General features: G+C 44.7%; 1 protein-coding gene across 4 annotated transcripts in view; it reads right to left on the bottom strand.

Moving 5' to 3' along the window:
• The window catches only part of Nr5a2 (nuclear receptor subfamily 5 group A member 2), a 128,616-nt gene that overhangs the window by 39,642 nt on the left and 67,804 nt on the right, over positions 1-21,170 (bottom strand). For all 4 annotated transcript variants that reach the window (XM_075988114.1, XM_075988116.1, XM_075988115.1 and 1 more), the window contains 2 exons: positions 14,435-14,554; positions 5,417-5,564 (listed from right to left, as the gene is read on the bottom strand). In XM_075988114.1, coding sequence (XP_075844229.1) covers positions 5,417-5,564; positions 14,435-14,554 — 268 coding nt within the window. The remainder of the gene's footprint in view (positions 1-5,416; positions 5,565-14,434; positions 14,555-21,170) is intronic.

Below are 21,170 nucleotides of genomic sequence, written 5' to 3' on the forward strand. Positions count from 1 at the left end.
TAACTATATTCATAATGTAAACACATAGCCTTATTTTTCTACAATAAATCATGCCAAATCCTCTAGTTTTTCTCCATGGGCTTGACCTTCTATGCTATCTTTCTCCAAATCCTGTGATTCTGCTTTTTAAATTATTATTTTTAACTATTATCTCATTTCCTAAAACAGTTTTTCAAATGTAGAGATTGGGAGGAAAGGCAATAAATATTTATTAAAATCGCCTATCTGCCAGGTAGCATACAAGAAGCAAAATACCCTCTATACACGACTTTACAGCACACTGACCGGGTAGATAAGAGTCCAAGCCTCACCATACAGCCCCCTTTGTCTGCTCTAGACAGGGTCCGTTGAAAGGAGCCACAGCAGACAAGGTCAAAAAAAATGCTCTGGTCTCCTCACAATGCCTTGGGGTTTTTTTTTTTCTTAGCTCCTTCATCATCTCAAGGTTCATTTTGATCAAGTCCTACCGAATTTATTCTCTGATCCTGTAGAGACCAGATCTGGTGAGTGCTCCTTCGAGAGAAAGGGGTGGGTTCAGAAGCATCAGAAGAGACCTGGGCTGGAGCAAACCACTCTCTAGCAAACCCAGTTCTGGCCTCGGGTCCTCTGTACCTCCATCCATGCTCCACAGAGAGGACTCTGGGCGCAGTCAGGTGAAGGCAGTTAGGGACTGTAGCCTTTCTACGCGTCCCATCTGCATCATTCCCTGAGACAACCAAACCCATCTTGCCTAGGGTTGTTGCCTCTATAGGGATGAGTCTTGGGTTTTGTGTGATGTGTAATTGGGTACCATAGTCAACGTTGGAAATTTGGGATGAAGCAAAGAGCTAGAATGGATGAATAAAGACAGGATGTTCTCATACGTTTTACTGGACAGGAAGACTCCACCAGCACCAGGGAGGAACTGCAAGAGATTCCTTCCCTACTGTTTCCTATCCTGGCCTGATCAAGTTGCTACTTGAAACAGATGTCCACATAGTACCAGATTTTAGTCGTTAATATTCCTTTCTGCAATTTAACTGTGCAAAGAGCTGATCAATAACATCTCAAACTTGGAGAATGGAAACGGATAGAACAGAGTTGAAATTCCAAGGTTTCTGTGATATGCAACCTTCTGGCTAAACTATTAACATTACAATTACTTTGGCAAAGGCTTTGAGTTGAAAAGAAACTGCATCTATATTCCATGTATTTTATCAGTAAAAATTTTATAGCACCCTACTGGACACTTGGTGATGGGCTTGAATGCTGTATGTAAAGAAAACGTTAAGAATGATTTTAACGTCAATGGAGGCTCGCTCCACTTACACAGAGCCGGATTCTACTGCACAGAAGCAACTGAAAAGCAGGCCCATCCCTTCTGTGGGCTACTCTATGCTTAATTAAGGCAGCGGCTAGCCATTGCTTAGATCTGGTTACGTCCCCCTCAAGAGAAACAACAGGAGGTAAATAAATGTCACAAGGCCTTCCAGAACTAGCATCTGATCGGAGAAGAGGGCAGTGTACAGGAAACCAGAAGTGCTCATTTCGGGATATAAAATACAATAGGTGTCCAGGTCTTTTTTTTTTTTCACCCTGGATATTGTGGCATCACACCACCCAGCCTCCAGGCTAAGAAAACCTCCTAGCCAAAGCAGCATCTTAGCTGGAACTTTTCAGTGACTTGCTGCACTGAGCGCTTAAGCCACATTAATATCCCTCCTAACATGGATGGCATTACTCAGGATTCGTAAAAGGCAACCAAGCACTCTCCAGTTCTGCCCTCATTCTCAGATTACAGGCTGTGGCAACCTTACTTATGTGAACTATGTCCATAACAGTAGAGAGGAAGTTACCTCTATACTTCATCCTCTGTGACACTGGCTTCTGCATTGACAGCTGACAGTAAGTTAAATCAGCCACTCTAACTCCTTGCAAGAAAGAAGTGGGGGATTATACAATAAGTCCGTTAAATAAACCCTAAAACAAATCGATGACTCCCGACATCTTTTTATCAATGGGCACAAAATAAATTATTAGGCAACAAAATGTAATTAATTTGGTAATTTAGCAGATATGTATTTTGAGAGTAGGTCTCATGTATCCCAAAGCTGACTCTGATGTGTAGTTGAACAGCTGAACCTGCCTCCCCACTGCTTGGATCACAGGTGTGGTTTTACCATAACTAGCTTATGAGGAGCTGGGGATCCAACCACAGGGACTTGTGCACGCAACCCCAATTTGGCAGAACTTAAGGAACACATAACAACTAGTCATGATAGCTCTTTAGGGTCTATCGTAGGTCACACACAAAAGAGATAGAGAGACTTGTTATTTTTCCTTTTAATATCCTTTCTTGACCAGCTAGACCAACTATGTCTAACTTTTTTTAGTCAAGTGGACTTCTTTTAGTCCTGTCATTTAGTGGGTGACTAGTAGGAGGCAAGTGGCTATACCTGGAAGCTGCTTTGACTAAACTTGTCCATTACTGTTCCTACATATCCTCCTGGGTCACTGCTTCCCAACTCCGTCTGCCACAGCCTGGCAGCTCCCCTTGGTTTGTCTCCACTCTCCTTCAAACCCCCATGAAATAGGAAAATACATGCTGTCACCACAAAGTCACATGAACACTAGCTGGCTTTCACACCACAGCCCCTTGCTGTGCTTCCCTGGTGACTAAAACGGTGACTCACGGCACCTCCTTCTAGTCCACTCTACCCAACGCAGCCTTGGAATTAGCGGACAGACCGAGGCCGGCCCGGATTTTTGAGGGCCAGGCGATTGCCTACCTTTCCAGCCTGTCTCCTGCTTCACCCTTTCTCCGTTCCTTCAACTCCTCTTGCCTTTGAACTTCAGCACTGGCAGCTCTTGTGGCTCAAGATGCTGTACCTGCTTGAGATCATATCCCATCTTCTCTCCTTGACTCTATCGGGGAAGGACAACGCCATCTCTCACGCGAGAATGAGGATGCAACCACCTCTCAACACAGCCTCTGGGCTTCATCTACTCTATCGCAGTCTTGGGTTTGTCGATTATCAGGGGCAATGCTGGCCAGAGCTGGGATCCCAGTGTTATTTGGTTCAGGTGCAGAAGGCTCAAGGTTTGCTGAGGGTTTGTGAAACAAGCACCTGGCCTAGGAAACGGACTGGGGTTTCAAAGTGCCCCCCCCCTCGTACAACTTCCTTCTCAGGTACAGATGAAACAGGTACTTGGGATCTAAAGTTCATTAGCTACAAACTCAATAAGTTGAAAAAAGTAATTATCTATTGTTTCCATGGGGAAAATTAATGAAGAAAGTTTTCCACTCGTAAATTGGAAACCACCTGAATTCTACTGCTAATTACGTTTTTACTACTCCTTTAAAAATGAACTCCTGACCTAAACTTATTATACCTGTGATCAAAAGCCCTTATTTCCCTTTCTTCCTCAAGCAGTGAGCAGACAAGTTTTCAGCAGCTAACTTAGGCTGGCTCTTTCTCGGTGCTGTGTGCTTCCCGAGTAGCCACTGAACAAGGAAGTGTGTGGTGGAGGCTCTGATAAATACCGTAGTTCAGAAGAGCATTTGTAAGGGTCAAAGGTGGTTAAGGTCCACCTGCCTCCTCACGACTGGCAGAGAATATAGTAATTTAGAGAACAATGAAGGTAAGATGATAGTGATGAACTCTGGGGCTGGAGAGGTGGCCCAGTGGCTAAGAGAACTTGTTGCTCTTCCAGAGGACCGGGGTTCAATTCCCAGCCCCCATATCAGACGAGAACATCTAATGATCCCCTGAGTACCAGGCATGCACCTAGGCACACACATACATGCGGTCAGAACACTTAAACATGTAAGAAAATGAATAAATGTAAGAAAGTTTCTTTACATCAGGAAAAATAAAGATAATTCATGTTCTTTGTTTTGTTTTCGCTTATTTGAGCCACGTTTCTCTATCTAGCCCCTGGCTGCTCTGTAACTCACTGTATAGACCAGGCTGGCCTCAGCCTCACAGAAAGTGCTGGGACTAAAGGCGTGTGCCACAGCTTCACGTGTAGCCTCATGCCACTCACTCAAACGCCACCGGGTCGAGAGCTTAGTATTCTGCCAGGAAGAAGTCGCCAATCACTCACATGCGCATGCCCACCAGCTGAAAGCACCAAGAGCTTGCCATAAGCCAGAGTGATTTCTGGGGTTACAGCAGCAGGCCTGTGTTATCTTCTGCTGGATGACCCACACACTGTTCTCCCATAAGAGACAGAGACTTCCTCACTCAGAACTTTCCTGTTTGCTGTGTTAATAGAGAAACCACGAAGGGCCGTGCTCCCGCCACTGGAAGCTTTGAACGCTCCATCTAAAGCACAATGTTGTGTTTTTACATTTACACTGACGTTTCTTTTTGCTGTATTCATCACACTTTCCAAGCTACAAAAAAAAGCTCTTTTTCTTTTCCACGTTGACTGCACGAGTTTGGAGGCTTCACGCTCCCCCTTTATCAGCAACAGCCGTGTGGGGCTATCGGGAGGAACTCTGAAACCAAGCGGCCCAATGGCGGACATCTGTTTCACTTTGCAGTTTGTGTTATTGTTATATTTCTTCGGACATGAATTCACAACTATCTTACAACTGAAGACTAAAGAAAAAACATATGTTGGTAAATCTGATTTCTGTCATTATTTTCGTCCAAGGGAAGTTGCCTCCCTCAGCCTTCTTTCTGCCAATGAGGAATGAACGGACTTGGCAAAAAAGTTTATTTAAGTTGGCTTTGTTAAGCCAACAAAAAATACAGAAATCAAGTAAGGGGCAGACAGAAAAATCTGTTCCTTTGAAGTCAATAAAAATCCATCTCCTTAATCCTTTTTTTATTCCAAGCAGGGGTGATTTTTCTCAACTGGCTCGCTGAGAACCTTGATTTAGCTAATCTATCTTGCTTAGCTATCTTTCTACTCCAAACCCTTGCGAAGGAAGCATCTTTCCCTTTGACAGGCACTATCCTTTATATGTGCAGAGAATGGGGCATTCTGCTAGAAACATTCTCCAGCGAATCCTGAGAGAAATGTAAAAAGTAGGCATTTGATTACTCCCCCCACCCTCCAAGGCTAAACGCAGCAGAGGAGTTGGAAGGCAGAACAGACCACAAAAAAAGGTAAAATATTCAAATATGAATGGCAGAAAGATGGGTCCAACTTGGGAAAGTGACTTTTTCCTGTCTCCACTGTCCATTGCTCGCCTGCCCAGCAGGGGGGAACTGCAACGGAACAGCTCCTGTTCCACACCCCAACCCATCTGCTGAAGGGCTAAGACTCGTGTAAGAACACATGTGAAGGCATGGTCACGTCTAAAGATTTCATTACCCAGAAGGAAACGCAGTATATCTGTAACATCAAGACACCCAGCATTGGGCATTTGAAAATAATGTTTGGTTGAATGGACTAGGAGGGAAAAAAATAAATCTTTGCTCACCTAAGCTGAACAGCACGAGGAACTTGAGACACACAAACTCTCGATGATCAAACTGGAGGGCGCGCAGTCTCAGGACGAGCTCTTGTGCGTGACTCATGAGGTTGGTGAGTGTGGCTCCGGCTTGGGAGGCGATGCTGGAGAAGTCAACCTGTAACACAGAATCATAGTTGTGACAACCAGCAGGACTCACAACCCAGAGCTCTGTGGAGATTACTCGGAACCGTGGGAAGAATCGGGTTGCAGTATAGAGCTGTGACCAGAGGCCACAGGCCAATGCCCTGGGGGCAGTGCCTCAACTGAGGCTCCATTTCTTACAGGCGACGCAAGCTGACAGCAACAAACCAGTACAACTAGGGAAAGTTGTGCTTCTGAAAGCAGGTGGAGAGACCTCCTGTAAAATGTGTCACAATTATTCCGATAAAAATCCAAAGTCGACGACTTCCATAGGGACTAGTTTTCATTGCCTACATTTTACAAGTACCTGTACCTGCTTTTCTGCAGTGAAAATATTTCCATGTAAGGTAATTATTTTCAATTCTTAAGTATGAATTCAAAAGACAAATACGCCACCCACAAAATGAGCCACATAATTATTCTGCATGTATGCAGTAACATTAACCAATACATGGGGAAAACAATGGTGGGGGGCCAGTTTACTGGCACTGGGAAAGATCTAGAGAATTGTGGTGCTCAGCTGCTTGCTGGCAGGTGATTAAGGTACTGACATGCGGTGACTAAAGAACCCTTTTAGAAAAAGAGCCTCACGATGTAGCCAAGCTGGCCTCGAACTCATCATCCTCCTGCTTCAGCCTTCCCGGTGCAAGCATCTCCACGCTGGACTCTGAACCTATTCATTTGCTTTTTACTGCCCTCCTTAGAAGCTGACACAAAAGCTATTAGTTTGCGATGCTTACATTAGATTCTATCAAACTGATCACCACAACTCCCCTTGACGCATGTCCTAATTTTTATGCAGAATAGTTTCTTGATCTGGAAAACAAACCCCAAAAGTCTTATTTCCATTTTCATTTTGTAAGACGTGCTGAGAGGCTCCCCCCTTTACTATCCACGGGGATATAAGCAGCTCAGTTTATACTAACAAAGGTGAGGATGGCTATCCTCGGAGATCCTGTCTCTGCTCGGGCATTCGCAGTTTGGGAAGACCCACTCGGTAGCTGGCACTCCCAGCCTTGCTTTTCTGGAGAGCTCTTAAGCAACAGACACCCTTTTAGGTGCATTTAATTTTTGCAGGAGCAGCAAATTTGTCTGGGAGGCAAGTCCTCATCTGCCACTCACCCAGAGCAGTCTGTATTAAATTTTTATATTTATTGACATTTCATTACCATAATTGACTGCACTTGCTTCGCTAGAGAAGGCACGGGGCTGCCTCCGACGCAGGAGAACTAGTCCCTTGGGGAGAATTTGCAATTAAAAACAAGGCAGAATGGATTTTTTTTATTGTGTAAATATGATGAGTTGAATTTTCAGCTTTAGCTAGAGAATACGAGGTGTAAAGAAATCCTTTTCAAGAGTCAGTGGAAAGACGAACCCCCGCCCCCCCAAAGGTGTCAATCAGCTTACAGGAGAGTCAACTGCGCATGAAAACGCCACCACTGATGTGCAGTCCAAGGGGCTTCAAGCCATCCAACTGCTCTGCACAGACCCTGGGCTGGCATCTACCCATGCAATTGAAATGTCGAACACTCTACGAGCTCCTTCAGGTGGTTTCAAGAATGTCTGGAAGGGTCAGTCTGCAGGCAGCTTGAACCCTGGGGCAGGAAATGAGCAGGGGGAACCACAACAGGGGCACTTCAGGCTTGAGAGTGACATCCAGCCAGCATTTTAAGGGGGAATTTTCTACATTAAGGGGTAGATGTGTTAGCACATACACTGGTAACCCCAACACTCATATCCTAGGACAGGGTTCCATCAAGGAGGGAGGCCAAGGCATGAGCATGAGCGGAAGCAGAGACCTTGGGGGAGGACACTGAAACTGACTCACTCAGCCTGCTTCTATAACCCAGGACCATCTGCTCGGGGGTGACACTGCCCACAGGGAGCTGGGTTTTTCTACATCAGTCGTTAATCAAGAAAATATTCCAGAGACTCGGCCATAGGCCAGTCTGAGAGATGGGTCTAGTTTGGGGCACACTGACAAAAACTAACCTGCTATAATGAGGGAAGCAGAAACAGGAAGACGACTACAACATTTGGGGCCAGCCTGAACTCTACAGTGAGTTCTAGGCCAACCAGGCCTACATGATGAGACAGCAATTTCAACCAACAGTCAAACAAAGGTAAATGCCAGGATTTGCTGCTGGTATAACACAGGCTGACCATCCTAAATACAAAAGCCCTAGCGAGTATTCAAGTCTGGTGGCTCACACCCTTAAACCTCAAGACTCATCTGAGCCAGGCGGTGGTGGCGCACGCCTTTAATCCCAGCACTAGGGGGGCAGAGGCAGGCGGATCTCTGTGAGTTCGAGGCCAGCCTGGTCTACAAGAGCTAGTTTCAGGACAGGAACCAAAAAGCTACGGAGAAACCCTGTCTCGAAAATCAAAAGACTCATCTGAAGGCTGAGGCAGAAGAAACCGTAGTAGCTCAAGACCACTCTGGGTTACATGAGACCCTGGTTCAGAAAAACAAAACAGAACAACAAACAAACAAAAAACCTAGAAACAAACCCTGCCGCATGAAATGCCCTCAGAGCTAAAACTTTCCAATCACCAGCAGGACAACTCCAAGTGACAGATTCTGTGTTCCATGCACTCACTGAAAAGAACCAGACAAAATTCTCTCTGGGCTATGTACGTAAGGTGCATACGAAACAACTCAACTGCATATTCAGAACCGGATCTATCCCTTGTTCTACATTATGTAACTCTCTGGCACTTAAAAAGTCTGAAGCACTCCAGTCCAAACATTTTCAGATAAGGGGAATTCAGTGTGTAAGAAATTCTATGGGGGCAAATGGGCTAGGTGGATAAATGACAGCAGGAAGGGCCAATGAGATGACAATGATGGAAGAATGACAGCAGGAAGGGCCAATGAGATGACAATGATGGAAGAAACTGGAGACAGAGACAGATGACAAGGACTAAATAATGACCCTTACAAACGAAGACAGTTGGGAAAGTCACACACCAATTCCACCCCTGGTGTCATCGTCATTAAATACGGTAGGTGGGTTAGCAAAGGTGTTCATCACTGCTGTGGCTATGCGGATGCCATCTGAGTAAGAACCGTACGAATTTTCCAGTACTGAAGGTGTGCTGAGGTATGGAAGCTAGGTGTCAACTCAAAACAGGGTGGATGCTTCTTAATACACACAAGTACCTGGTGAGAAGAGCCACTGGTCAAGCCCTGATTCAGAAGGCTGTGTTAAAATGAAATGTAAACACAGAGTCTTAGTTAATGAGGTATATGTGAACTTTCAAACAGGTCTATGTAAGTCTAAAGAGGAGAATTTCATATTTAAAAACATAACACACCACATTAAAAAGATCTCAGTTGGCTCCGAGGATTATCTGTTTAGTGAGATTCCTTTAGTACGATACACCTCGCGAAATCAATTGGCTTCTCCACCTTTATAGCCGTACATTTATTTACATGCTAATTTGAGAGCACAAACATGCTTATTAAATGGGGGCTCTGACAACATTTCTTCCAAGGATAATTTATCAAATTGCACACCTCTGAAGGGGAACGAGGATTCATTTCTGATAAATCACAGGCCTGCAACTTCCTTACCTTTTATTGCAAACATAATTATATTTTCATTGTTGGATGCGGGGTTTGTGCTCATTTCAGGAGCAGCTGGCCTTGTCTTTTATGTACTTAGTAAAATTAATTGATTGCTCTCTTACATGTAATCTTTATGCCATGAAATTCAAGGGGGAGACCGAAGAATGTTCTAAGCCTGTGTCCCCTCTGGATAAATTCCACTCATTCCGGAGATGCAGAGATAATTTAAGTTAAATTGCTTTTAGTTCTGATGTCCAAAATTTTGATGACTCGGATATTGTAAGGTTCTTGTCATTTTAATACGGTGCACAATGACAGAGGGTATTAAGCTGACAGTAGACCTTTCCCTTAGGATGATGTTACAGTGACTGTTTATTAGGCACAATATGCAAATACTAAAATCTGACCTCGTGTCAGAATATTCTGTTATTTGATATATATACACAGGGATACGTGCATGTGTGTGTGTGTGTAGCTTTAAAATACTGGATAAAAAAAGAACTGTCATAAATCTAAGGTACTAGCCAAATAGTTTGACAGCACTGAATATTAATGATAATTATGCTTTCCTTTTTGTCCCAGAGTCATATAATCTGCATTTATATCAATGCTGGATGAAAACACACAAGTAGCTAATGTGGTGGTGCGCACCTTTATACCAGAACTCATGAGGCAGAGGCAGGTGGATCTCTGTGAATTCCAGACGAGCCTGGTCTACAGAACCAGTACCAGACATGCCAGAGCTACATAGTGAGACACTGGATTTAAATCAGACAGGAAGGAAGGGAGCTGGGTAGGAGAGAATGAAGGAAGGTAGGAAGGAAGACATATAAAACATAACTTTAAAAAGCAAAGTCTTTAAGAAGAGCTAATTTTAAACACCTCCTAGTACTAGCAGCTAAGGCCCCAGCTCCACCAATGGTGCCTGAGACAGCTGGCTGTCCCCCAGGCTTGAGGTCAAAGCTGTGCTATCTTACCTGTATTCTCTTCAGGCCTCAAGATAGTTCCCTGGGGACACCATACTTCGCCGCTTTGTGACTGTCTTATGTTCCCCTCTTTCCCTCCTTTTCTTTCTCTATGTGGTGCTAGGGATTGAACTCAGGGCCTCACATACTTTTAGGCCGATACCTGCCCACCAAGCTGCACCCCCAGAGTGCACCTCATTTTTACAACCCAGTGTAGGTTGTCTTTTCTCCCTCCTCTGCTGGAGCGGTTCCACAGGTTCATTACAGCACTCCACAGACAGTAGAGGAAAGCAAGAACACTGGGCCTTGCGTCCCTCAGCTAGCCAGAGTTTGGCCACCACACATGTGTTTCAGGGCAATAGGACATTACTGTCTAGGGTTCTCTTTGTGTCAAGATTTTATTCATCTTAGTTAGGGCTTCTGTTGCTGTCATAAAATCCCGTGGCCAAAAGTAGCTTGGGGAGGCGAGGGCTTGTTTCAGCTCACATGGCCTGATCACGCGTTCTCTTCTGAAGTTCCTACCATGCACCTGACTGTGCTAGGGGGGCTTGCCTGTAGAACTGCACAGTGCAAAGCCCCCAAAGAACAGTTGCTGCCATGATGGAGCAGATGGAGGAAGGGCCTTTCTTATCCCTACGCACTGCACTGCAGGGGTGTCTGATAGTTCTCCTCTCACAGCTATGGCTTGTGCTCCATTTATTAGTCTACTAGAAATACCTTTGACCCAAATGAAAAAGCATCTTCCTCACCTATGGGTGAGTGCCAACCATGAAACCTTAGGAGAGTTCTGCATGCTTTATTGGTATCATGTAGCTTAATTTCTTCCCCAAGACATCAGCATGACCTTGATACAATGCATAATGGAACCAGACTTCCATCTTGGTGTGAAAGTCCACACGCTAGACAATTCATGGGAATGGGCCACTATGTCTCCACGTCAGCACTGTCTCCGAGACTTACTTTTTTACTGTGGTACTACACAAATACTTCCTGTCATTTCTATGGCTGTTTTCTCAGGTGGGTACCACAATGGTTCCTGCCGAAGAGGGAAGGAAACTGGCACTTGAAAGGTAGGGTGACTTTCTCAAGATGGTGTACCTAGTAAAGTCTAAAAAGGGTACACAGGCTGTCTCCACATACTGAGATTCAAATGCACACATATGTACACATACAGAAATACACATAAATATGCAGGCACCTATGTGTACTCTTACCATTTCCAAACCAAAGAAGTCTGTACTAATAGTCAAAATGCAATCTAGATGGGTGTGTTGGCACATGCTTGAAATCTGAGCAGCAAAGAGATTGAAAGAGGGGGATCATGAATTTAAGGTCAGCCTGGGCTACACAGTCAACTGTTTTAAAAAACCATCTGTCCCCATAGGAAAACACATGCTGCCCCCTAAAGTTGTCCCTGCCTTTACTATGCTGTAGACAGAATGAGGAAGGAGGACACTTTTTTCCCACAGTGTACTTTAATATATTTGTTTTCCCTAGAATATTGCTGACTCTTAGACTCAATATATCCCTCCTCTTTTCATCATTGCATCAACGGCCTCCTTAATGTTGGCATACAGGATACATTACATTAATCATTGTCGTCCTAGCCCTCTTCTCCTGCCTTTGCTATCTGGGGAATATTTATCATTCTAAGAAAAAGTACTTAGGATTTAGAAAGTGGCCTAAGAAGGAGCTTAGTGACTGGCAGTTCATTGTTGCTAGCCCACACTGATAAGAGGAAGCAGAAAGATGAAGAGGGTGTGGGCGAGGCTAGCATCTGGGGCGTGGCTAGCTTATTTTACTCAGGTTTTAGGCTGGAGATATAATAGTTCTCATGCACTATATGTTATAGTAGATGCTAGAAGCAGACACATATCAACTTAAATCAAACCTGGGGGGGAGGGGAGTGCTTCATGGCAGAGCATGTGTGAGGCCCGAAGTTATAATCTTTCAATGTATACACACACACACACACACACACACACACACACACACTTTCTCTCTGGGCTTGGGTCTCAGAACCAACACTCCCTCTTCCTCTCCAGTGGCTGTCTCACCCCCTCCTGCCTCCTGATCTTTCTCATGCTGTTGTAAAGTTCATGAGCTCCACAAGTGTTCCTGTGAGTTCTTTGCTTGCCTTCTCTGTAACCACAGGGGCCTGGGCGTATGCTTCTCTTGCTTGCTCTATGATGGACGGTAAAAGCCTTCTCCCATAGTTACCATAAATGAGAATGCTTGGTAACAAGAGCCATCATCAGGCTGTTGCCACGGGGAAGGCGGAAATGTACTGTATTGCAGGAAAGGTATAAGGGAAAGGCCAGGGAGTTCCCTCCTTCCATTGGCACGCACTCTCTGGAGTGGCAGTAATTGACAGCAGGGGTTAACACTGTTTACTCTGGGACTGTGTTTGGTATTACGAATCAGAGAGATGCTGAGAGGGCGGTGTAGGAGCATGCCTTTAATCCCAGCATTTAAAAGGCAGAGTTTGAGGCTAGCCTGGTCTACAAGTGCTAGTTCCAGAATAGGCTCTAAAGTTACAGTGAAACCCTGTCTCAAAAAAGAGTCAGAGAGACAACAGGTGTACTTTTAAACAGTAATTACTGTTACTTTAGGTGGCACTCAAGACAAAATGACCCTTAGTAAGGAATATTTCTCAAGAACTGGGATGAAATGGAAAAACCCCATTTCATTAAAGAGAGAGAGAGAGAGAGAGAGAGAGAGAGAGAGAGAGAGAGAGATTGAATTCACTCATGAGTTGTGTCTTTTACTTCTAATACAGCCTCTAGCTGTATTAGATAGTCACAGATATAACCTATGATACAACTCAAAAATGGGCAGGTTCCATCCAAAGACTTTGGTCCCAGGATGAAAACAGCAAATTAGGACAGTCCCATCTCGAAAATTCTTCTCCCCAGAGATGCTGAGAGCAAGGACCAGATAGTGATGGAGACGGTCGAGTTGATCCAGTCGGCCAGAGCTCTGAAATGGTGCTTGCTTTTAATTTGATTGGAAAATGTGATTTATTAATAATTCGGCAAATGGTGTGAAGACAGCCTTCCATTTTCAAATCTGTACTGCTGTGCTTTCACAGCACATAAACATTTACGACCGGACGTAAAAGATCACAGTGCCTGCATGCTGGTGTCGCCCCGGCCGAACGATGTGATGCTGCCCTGCATAGCGATGGCCAAATGGACTGAAGAACTCACGGTGTACCATGAGTTTATACCACCAATCGATCCAGCATTTGCAGGGAGGAGAGTACAAAACCAGGAGAATTTACCCACACCCTAAAATGTCAGCATTAAGTCCATTTTTCCTCCCTTTCCGTAGATGCTACACAGCAGTCTCTCCTGTCTTCCCCATGTGTTGCTCAAATGCTACCTTCTCAAGAAGGACAAACAACTATCCTGTTACCTCTGTAATTCTTAGACCCCGCCTGAAACACAAATCCGTGAATACGTGTCCACTCCTTTTCCTGCTGGGTCCTATTTCTTCAGCTTCCTTTGCTCCAATATACCACAGGTTAGTGCATTAGGTTGTTATTCTCAACCCCACGCTACAACACTAAGTTCCAAAGTGACAGGGAGTATTTTCTGTTTTACTTCCCAATACACACACCAGTGCCTCAGAAGAGAGACCAGCACACGGCACAGCACCCAGGAAGTATTTATAGATTCACCAAATATCAATCCAGACACAAGTCTAACTTCCCAGCAGCTTTTCCTTCTTGAAAAAGGGAACCCCTGTTCCTTTTCATGTGCGTGCCTCTAGGCCAGCTGTTTGACTCCATTTAACTTAAGACTCTTCCACTGACACCATTCCAAAACAGCAAAGATTCGGGGGCTGCGGGGAGAGCTCAACAACGGCGAACACTCGCCCGACGTGCATAAGTTTTCTCTTTAGCACAATCATCGCGGCCATAACCATCATCATCACTGACAAAACAAGGACGCTCTGGTTTATAAAGGAATTAAACTGTCTAGCTAGCAAACAGATATGGTATGTTCATGCAGAAACAGAAGGGGGAATAAAACCACCATTCAAAATTCCGAGTCTGTTTTAGCCATAGCTCTGACCCTGTGCAGGACTCCCTATCCTGCAGAAGGCGGCAGAAAGCTGTGGATTCTGTTCCCTCCCCAACATCGAACTGCGTGCCAAGAGTCATCATTTCTCGATTATTTGCAGCCAGTCCCTCCCTTTGAAGCCCAAGAGTGCTTCTGACCTAGTTAGACTCCTGCCACTCCGAATGTGCTTAATAACGAGTTTTTTGTTTTTGTTCTGCTTTGTTTGGGTCTGGATACTCACTTGTTGCCCAGTTATCAGTAAGAGCGACCCTTCCTTCCCATGCACCACTTGCCGGTAAATGTGATCAAGGATCAAGAGCTCGCTCCAGCAGTTCTGAAGCAGCTTCATTTGGTCGTCAACCTGCAATGGGAAAACAAGAGCGCGTTACTTGCTACCTTTTTGGTTTTGTCTAATTCTCCAAGCAAGAAAACCAACAACTAAGGAGGTCCTGTCAGTGACCACTCAGACACATGCTTGGAATCTACACTGCTGCTCCTGGAAAAAACAAATTTGTATTTAGACAAATACTTCAGAGTATAAACTAAGTATAATCAACGGGCTTCCAGGAGATGGCACGCCATTAGATTGTTCTAGCTAGCATTACAAGAGCTCTTGGAGTTTGGTTATCAGAGGGACCGGAGCCAGGATGGTCTTGAGCAAACCCTGAAAGGAATGATCCCAAATAGTCCATGCTCACAGATGTAAAGGTTACACATCATAGCTTGCTGCCAAACAGAAAGAAAATGAACAGGGTAGCCGGAAGGATCTCTGGAGACAGACGAACAGTGGCCATATTGAGTTTTTAGAGATATTCCTTACTCCTAGGTAAGAATTCCAACTGTGTTTTCAAGGATTTGAACCCAGGACCCTAGGCAAACGCTTTACTACTAAACAAGCCCAAGTGGCTGTTTTTGAGTCAATTATTTGGTGAGACCAAGTGTGGGTTTTGGGGATAAAAGGATAAACAAGGTGAGCAGATCCCCTCCTACCTTCATGGAAATCATTTGCTTGGCCCAACAGCCAATGAGGCAGTTGACAGTAAGCGTTTGCTTTCTTCTTTAGAAGCTGTGCCAGAATGCTGGGTGGCAGGGTGAGAAGAAGGGCAGGTGGGTGCAGTAGCTAGGTACTTTATCCTGTCGAGGGTTGACTGCAGGTGAGGCCCTGTGTCCTGATGACCCAGCGACAGGCATGTCATTGCACCCAGAGGGGACTGCAGTTCTTTCTCTGTGTCGGATGCGAAGGGTGATTTCAGGGCAAAGTGCAGGCTGCTCCTTGGGGTTTTATTGCACCCCCATATGCTATCAGTATCTCATCTCAAATTTATCAGTCTACAATAGCAATTTGGCTCCATTCATTTTAAAAACTGTGATATGAGGCTTTGGTTATTTATTTAGCACTCTTTTCTGGGAAGCCAAAAACACTGTACTTTGAGATCATCTTTCCAATAATAACCATGCAGGATAGCACTGTACGGAACTTCCAGGAGGTGGGGTCAGGCAGACCTCCAAAGTCCACGCATGAGCAGAATGGGGATTCTGGCTTAAGAATCTAGTGACACAGCAAGAAAATTTATTATGACAGAGCACGCCTTTAATCCCTTGGGAGGCAGAGGGGGGTGGATCTGCGAGCTCAAGCCCAGCGTGGTATGACTTCCAGGTCAGACAGAGCTCCACAGTGAGATCCCGCACTACTCTTCCAGGATTCAGAGAAACCATGTCAGATTATCTTAACTCCTCTGGCCTCTTTGCACATTTGCATTCATGTCTACATGTCTACACACAGACATATATATATATATGCATAATTAAAAATGATAAAAGTAAATTTTTATTTATTTATTTATTGTTTTGTTTTTCGAGACAGGGTTTCTCTGTGGTTTTTTGGAGCCTGTCCTGGAACTAGCTCTTGTAGACCAGGCTGGTCTCGAACTCACAGAGACCTGCCTGCCTCTGCCTCCCGAGTGCTGGGATTAAAGGCGTGCACCACCACCGCCCAGCTAAAAATAAATTTTTTAAATGAAGAAAGGGTAAAGGGGAAGCCGGGCGGTGGTGATGCAGGCCTTTAATCCCAGCACTCGGGAGGCAAAGGGAGGCGGATCTCTGTGAGTTCGAGACCAGCCTGGTCTACAAGAGCTAGATCCAGGACAGGCTCCAAAGCTACAGAGAAACCCTGTCTCAAAAAACAAAACAAAACAAGAATAAAGGGTAAAGGGGACTGTCATGGTGATGGAGTAGGGTGAGCGGGCATGAAGACGCATGCTTCCTGGGTCACATACTCCCTTCATTTTCATCTGATGAAGACCCGTTTTGCACATATAACATAGGAGACATGGTTACTATAACAGACTACACAGTGAAACCGTGGCACAGAACCTTAACCTTCCCTAGTACTTTAGAAGGTTGAGGGTGCATGTTCAAATCTGCTCTGCTCTCTCCCATCCCATGCCCACCTCTTTGGAAATTGATGGAATAGATGACAAGAGTCTAATTCTACCTTGAGTGTCTGTCACTTTGATCTTCCTTTTGTTTTATATGCAGTGTTGATCGTGACATCATTTGTTCTCTGTATCCAACTCTGAGTCTCCTATACCCTTGCCTCATTCACAGTGAATACTAATTGCTTATCTGCCTGCCCTCCTTTAAGAGGCACGCGATGCTTTTTAAACGAAGGCACACACGCCCGAACCATTTTCACCTCTGTATTTCAGATACCAGTCCCATGGGGTGAGCTAGTGTCTCCTCTGGCCCTTATAAGATAAACGGCAATTGTTAGATGCAGTGACCATGTGTGGCCGTCCCTTCTCACATGTGTGTGCAGGTCTGCACTTGAAGCCGGCCTTGGGAAGGACTTCCAGACTGGCGATAATTTCAAAAAGCCCTCCTGAGCAATTGAGCCTTTGTTTGAACACCCCCATGAAGAGGTTTTACACCAATATTCTGTTGCATTATTTTCCATAATTGACTCTCTGCTAGTTTATGACCTCTTGAAATTGGTAAGAGTGCAGCTTCATGCTGCTCTGGATAATACCGCCTTCATACACACAGGAATAAAAGGGGCTAGGAAAAGGTGACATCTTATCTATTGCCAGATAACAAGTGCTGGCAGTTTGTAATACACACACACACACACACACACACACACACACACACACACACACACGTGTACATATGTATGTATTTATCTCTGTGTGTATAGAAATATACACATATACATGCATATATTTAATTTTTATGTATAAAATGAGCTTTGAAGAGATGAGTACCAAGGAGTCAGAAGGAAAAACCAACTTATTTTTTAATAAGAAAATTCTGCTAGCATTAATGCTGTAATATTTCGGGTGGCATCTGGGGAGCCTAGGAGGAGACCAGTTTGGCTTTAGCTATCAGTCCCATTGTAGAGCAAAATGTCTCCCCTGTGGATAGCAGCAGCAGCACTCCCTGTAAGCCTGGGTTATCGGCAGCAATAAAAGCAAGGGCTTATCTCAGAAACGAGTTACTCATCAGAGAAACTCTCTATGCTGATATTCTAGATGAGGGTGCAAAGGGACACAGGGCTCACACTACCATGAAGCACTGCTTCCCACGCCCCGGCCTAGACATCATTAGAAGTGTGCAAACTCCCGTGCCCCTGGCAGTCAACCTGAAGAAGGAAAATGTGCGGCTCTTTCTCAACTCCACATTCCAGTTATCAAGCGTTTGTGCGGCTCTTTCTCAACTCCACATTCCAGTTATCAAGCGTTTGTGTCACCCACACACACCCCAACTTTGAACAGGTGAGAACTGATATTAATTCACTTTCCCTCTCGCAGAGAATTTGCTTTATTTTGGTTTTTAGATTTGACCATATCCTTTCTGCTCCCACATCCTTCCTACCTCCCCACCAAATCAAGTTCGTGAGCCTTTTACCTTCTCTTTAATTAAAAATAATTATGAATAAATGAATAAAAGCACACCCACCACACCAAAAAAGCCAAGATACCACACCGTAACTATAACAACAAAACACAGAGTTCTCTTAGCTTACTACTAATGAACAAGAGTCTGCCTTGGAGTATGGCTGACGTACCCAGTGTCAATCAACTGGAGAAAAAATGGATTTGCCCTCTCCAAGCCGTTATCAATTGAGAACAGCTTCTTGGTTAGGGGAGGGACTTTTTCTTTTCTCCTTCTCAGTTGCAGAGGCCTTTCATAAACCATGAATCATTGCAGTTGAGCTTTAAAAAAATAAGGAAGAGATTCTACTGAAATGGAGAGAGGCTAAGTAGGCATAAACCTAATTCTTGTTTCAGACCATCAACTTTGTGCACAGGACCTGTGTTTAAAATGGAGGCAGGTGTTGGATGAGGTGAGGAACAGGAAGAATAAGACAAAATCTGTTCTTCTGAGAGAGAATTCACACACCAGCGACAGGAGCAGACTGTCAACCAGATGCCCAAAGGCCATTCTACTCATCCTCCAGGGTCACAGAAAGGTGGGCATAGACGGACTCACCTTGTAGAACTCTATCTATCTATCTATCTATCTATCTATCTATCTATCTATCTATCTATCTATCTATCTATCTATCTATCTCTATCATCTATCTATCTATCCATCCATCCATCCATCCATCCATCCATCCATCCATCCTTGACTTTTGGTTTGGGGGATAGCGTTCTCTATGTAGCCCTAGCTATCCTGGAACTCACTGTGTAGACCAGGCTGGACTTGAACTCAAAGATCTGCCCATCACTGCCACCTGAGAAAAGACATATGCCACCATGTAGGACTTGTAGAATGTTAATAAGTCTCTACTCCTCTTACTTTGTTAGAATAACTCCTGAATCCAAATACAGTTTTTAAATGAAAGGAAAACATATTTTAAAAAAACAAAAACAAAACCAAAAAAAAACCAGGGCTGATGAAATAGCCCAGTGGGTTGCAGCACTTTCTGCCAAGCCTGATGACCTGAGTTCAATCCCTGGGACGCATGGGGCAGAAGGAGAGAGCCGAGGCCTGTCAATTGTCCTCTGACCTTTACCCACTCGTCATTCCTGCACGAGAAATAAATAAACGTGAGCACGAGCACACACACAGGCGCTACTATTCAAACCCTCTTCGGCATCACTACAAGCAATGTCCAGGTACTTTTTTTTCTTCCAAGCAAAAAGCAAGCAAACAAACCAATCTCTGGAAGTGGGTGGCCATTTCATTTTGCAACTATGGTGACATTTATATACATATATCCAAAAACAGTGAGAAAAATCAAAACCCAAACCATCCAAAAGTCAACTCGACAAATTTCAATAAGAACCTGCTTCAGGCAATGCAGACGCGTGGCTACCTTGATAGCTTAGTGCTTTCTAATAAGTGCAGATGGCTATCTGAAACCCATATCGTAAACCGCCACCAAGTCCAAGAAAAAAAAACCGATTTCACATTAACAATAATTAAACAAGCACTAAAAGCAAGACTGAACCAGAGAAGCAAGAGCCAGGAAATGTCTTCGGCTGATGCAATGCTCCAGAGTACATTGTGCAGAGTGCATGGAGGAGCGCGGCACACTTCCAACTGCATTGCTGTGGGTCAAGGACCTATCTGGAAACAACATACTGGGATCTAAGCTATCCTGGTCCTTTCTATACATTTCCAATGGGGTGACAATGGCCCCTGGACAAGCTTTCCATGGGAGGTGAACTCTCCAAACCAAGAAAAGGACTGGAAGGCAGAGGGCTTTAACTACTGTCTACCTTTTCCTTTTCATTCCCACAAGCCACAGCGGTGGGGGTGGGGGATGTCTTCATCCACTCCTCTTCCATTCAGGTCAAGGCCAAGAACTCCCCAGATCCTAGGATTCAGAGACTAAATCCATCATAGAGGTGGATATTAGAAGCATCCGGTTTGTGCATATTGTTTGTCTGGACTTGAACGTCTTCCGTGTTTTCCAGACCCTCTTCCATGGTGCTTCAGCACACCGGAGTGTGTGGACAGGTGTACACTGGACAGTTATCAGTGTGTGGCCTGATCTCACAGCCAGGATGGCCGCACGAGACTTGCCGGTGATCGCGATAATCGGCTCCGATCATGAGAATGAACCTTGTATGTGGGTCCAATAACAGTAAGAAGGATTTCCAGTAAACTTCCTTCCTAGTCCATGTCATTGCAGCTCCATCAGAAGCACCACCTTTGGCTGCTTTCATTTCCCTTTGCTGGCCTCCGTGGGTACCAGGCATGCAAGTACTGCACAGGTATACATCCACGCAAAATGCCTAGACACACATGAGGGGCTGGAGACATGGCTCAGCAGTTAAGGGCACTCTGCTCTTCCAGAGGACACAGTTCAGCCGGGCGATGTTGGCACACGCCTTTAATCCCAGCACTCGGGAGGCAGAGGCAGGCGGATCTCTGTGAGTTCGAGACCAGCCTGGTCTACAGAGCTAGTTCCGGGACAGGCTCCAAAGCCACAGAGAAACCCTGTCTTGAAAAAACAAAAACAAAAAAACAAACAGAGGACACAGTTCAAATCCATGTACCCACAGGACAGCTAAAAACTGCCTGAAATTCCAGTTCCAGGGGATATGACACTCTTAGCACAGACAGACATGCAGGCAAAACACCAATGCACATAAATTTTAAAAATGAATCATTTAATAATGCAATAAAACCCTCACTTGTGTGTGTATACAGACAGACACACACGCTCTCTTAAAACTCCATTTTCTGCCAAGCCCCTGAACGTATGACAGTGGTTCTTATTCTTCCTAATGCTGTGACCCTTTAATCAAGTTCCTCAGGCTGTGGTGACCACCAGCCACAAAATAATTTTGATGCTACTTCATAACTGTAATTCTGCTACTGTTATGGACCGCAGGGTAAATATATGATACACATCCCCCACAGTGGTCACAACCCACAGGTTGAGAACCACTGTTCAATGGACCTGATATTAAGAATTTTTAAAAAATAGGGACTAATGGGGCTGGAGAGATGGCTCAGTG

This window comes from Microtus pennsylvanicus, chromosome 10 (genome assembly GCF_037038515.1).
Source record: "Microtus pennsylvanicus isolate mMicPen1 chromosome 10, mMicPen1.hap1, whole genome shotgun sequence".
Lineage (NCBI taxonomy): Eukaryota > Metazoa > Chordata > Mammalia > Rodentia > Cricetidae > Microtus > Microtus pennsylvanicus.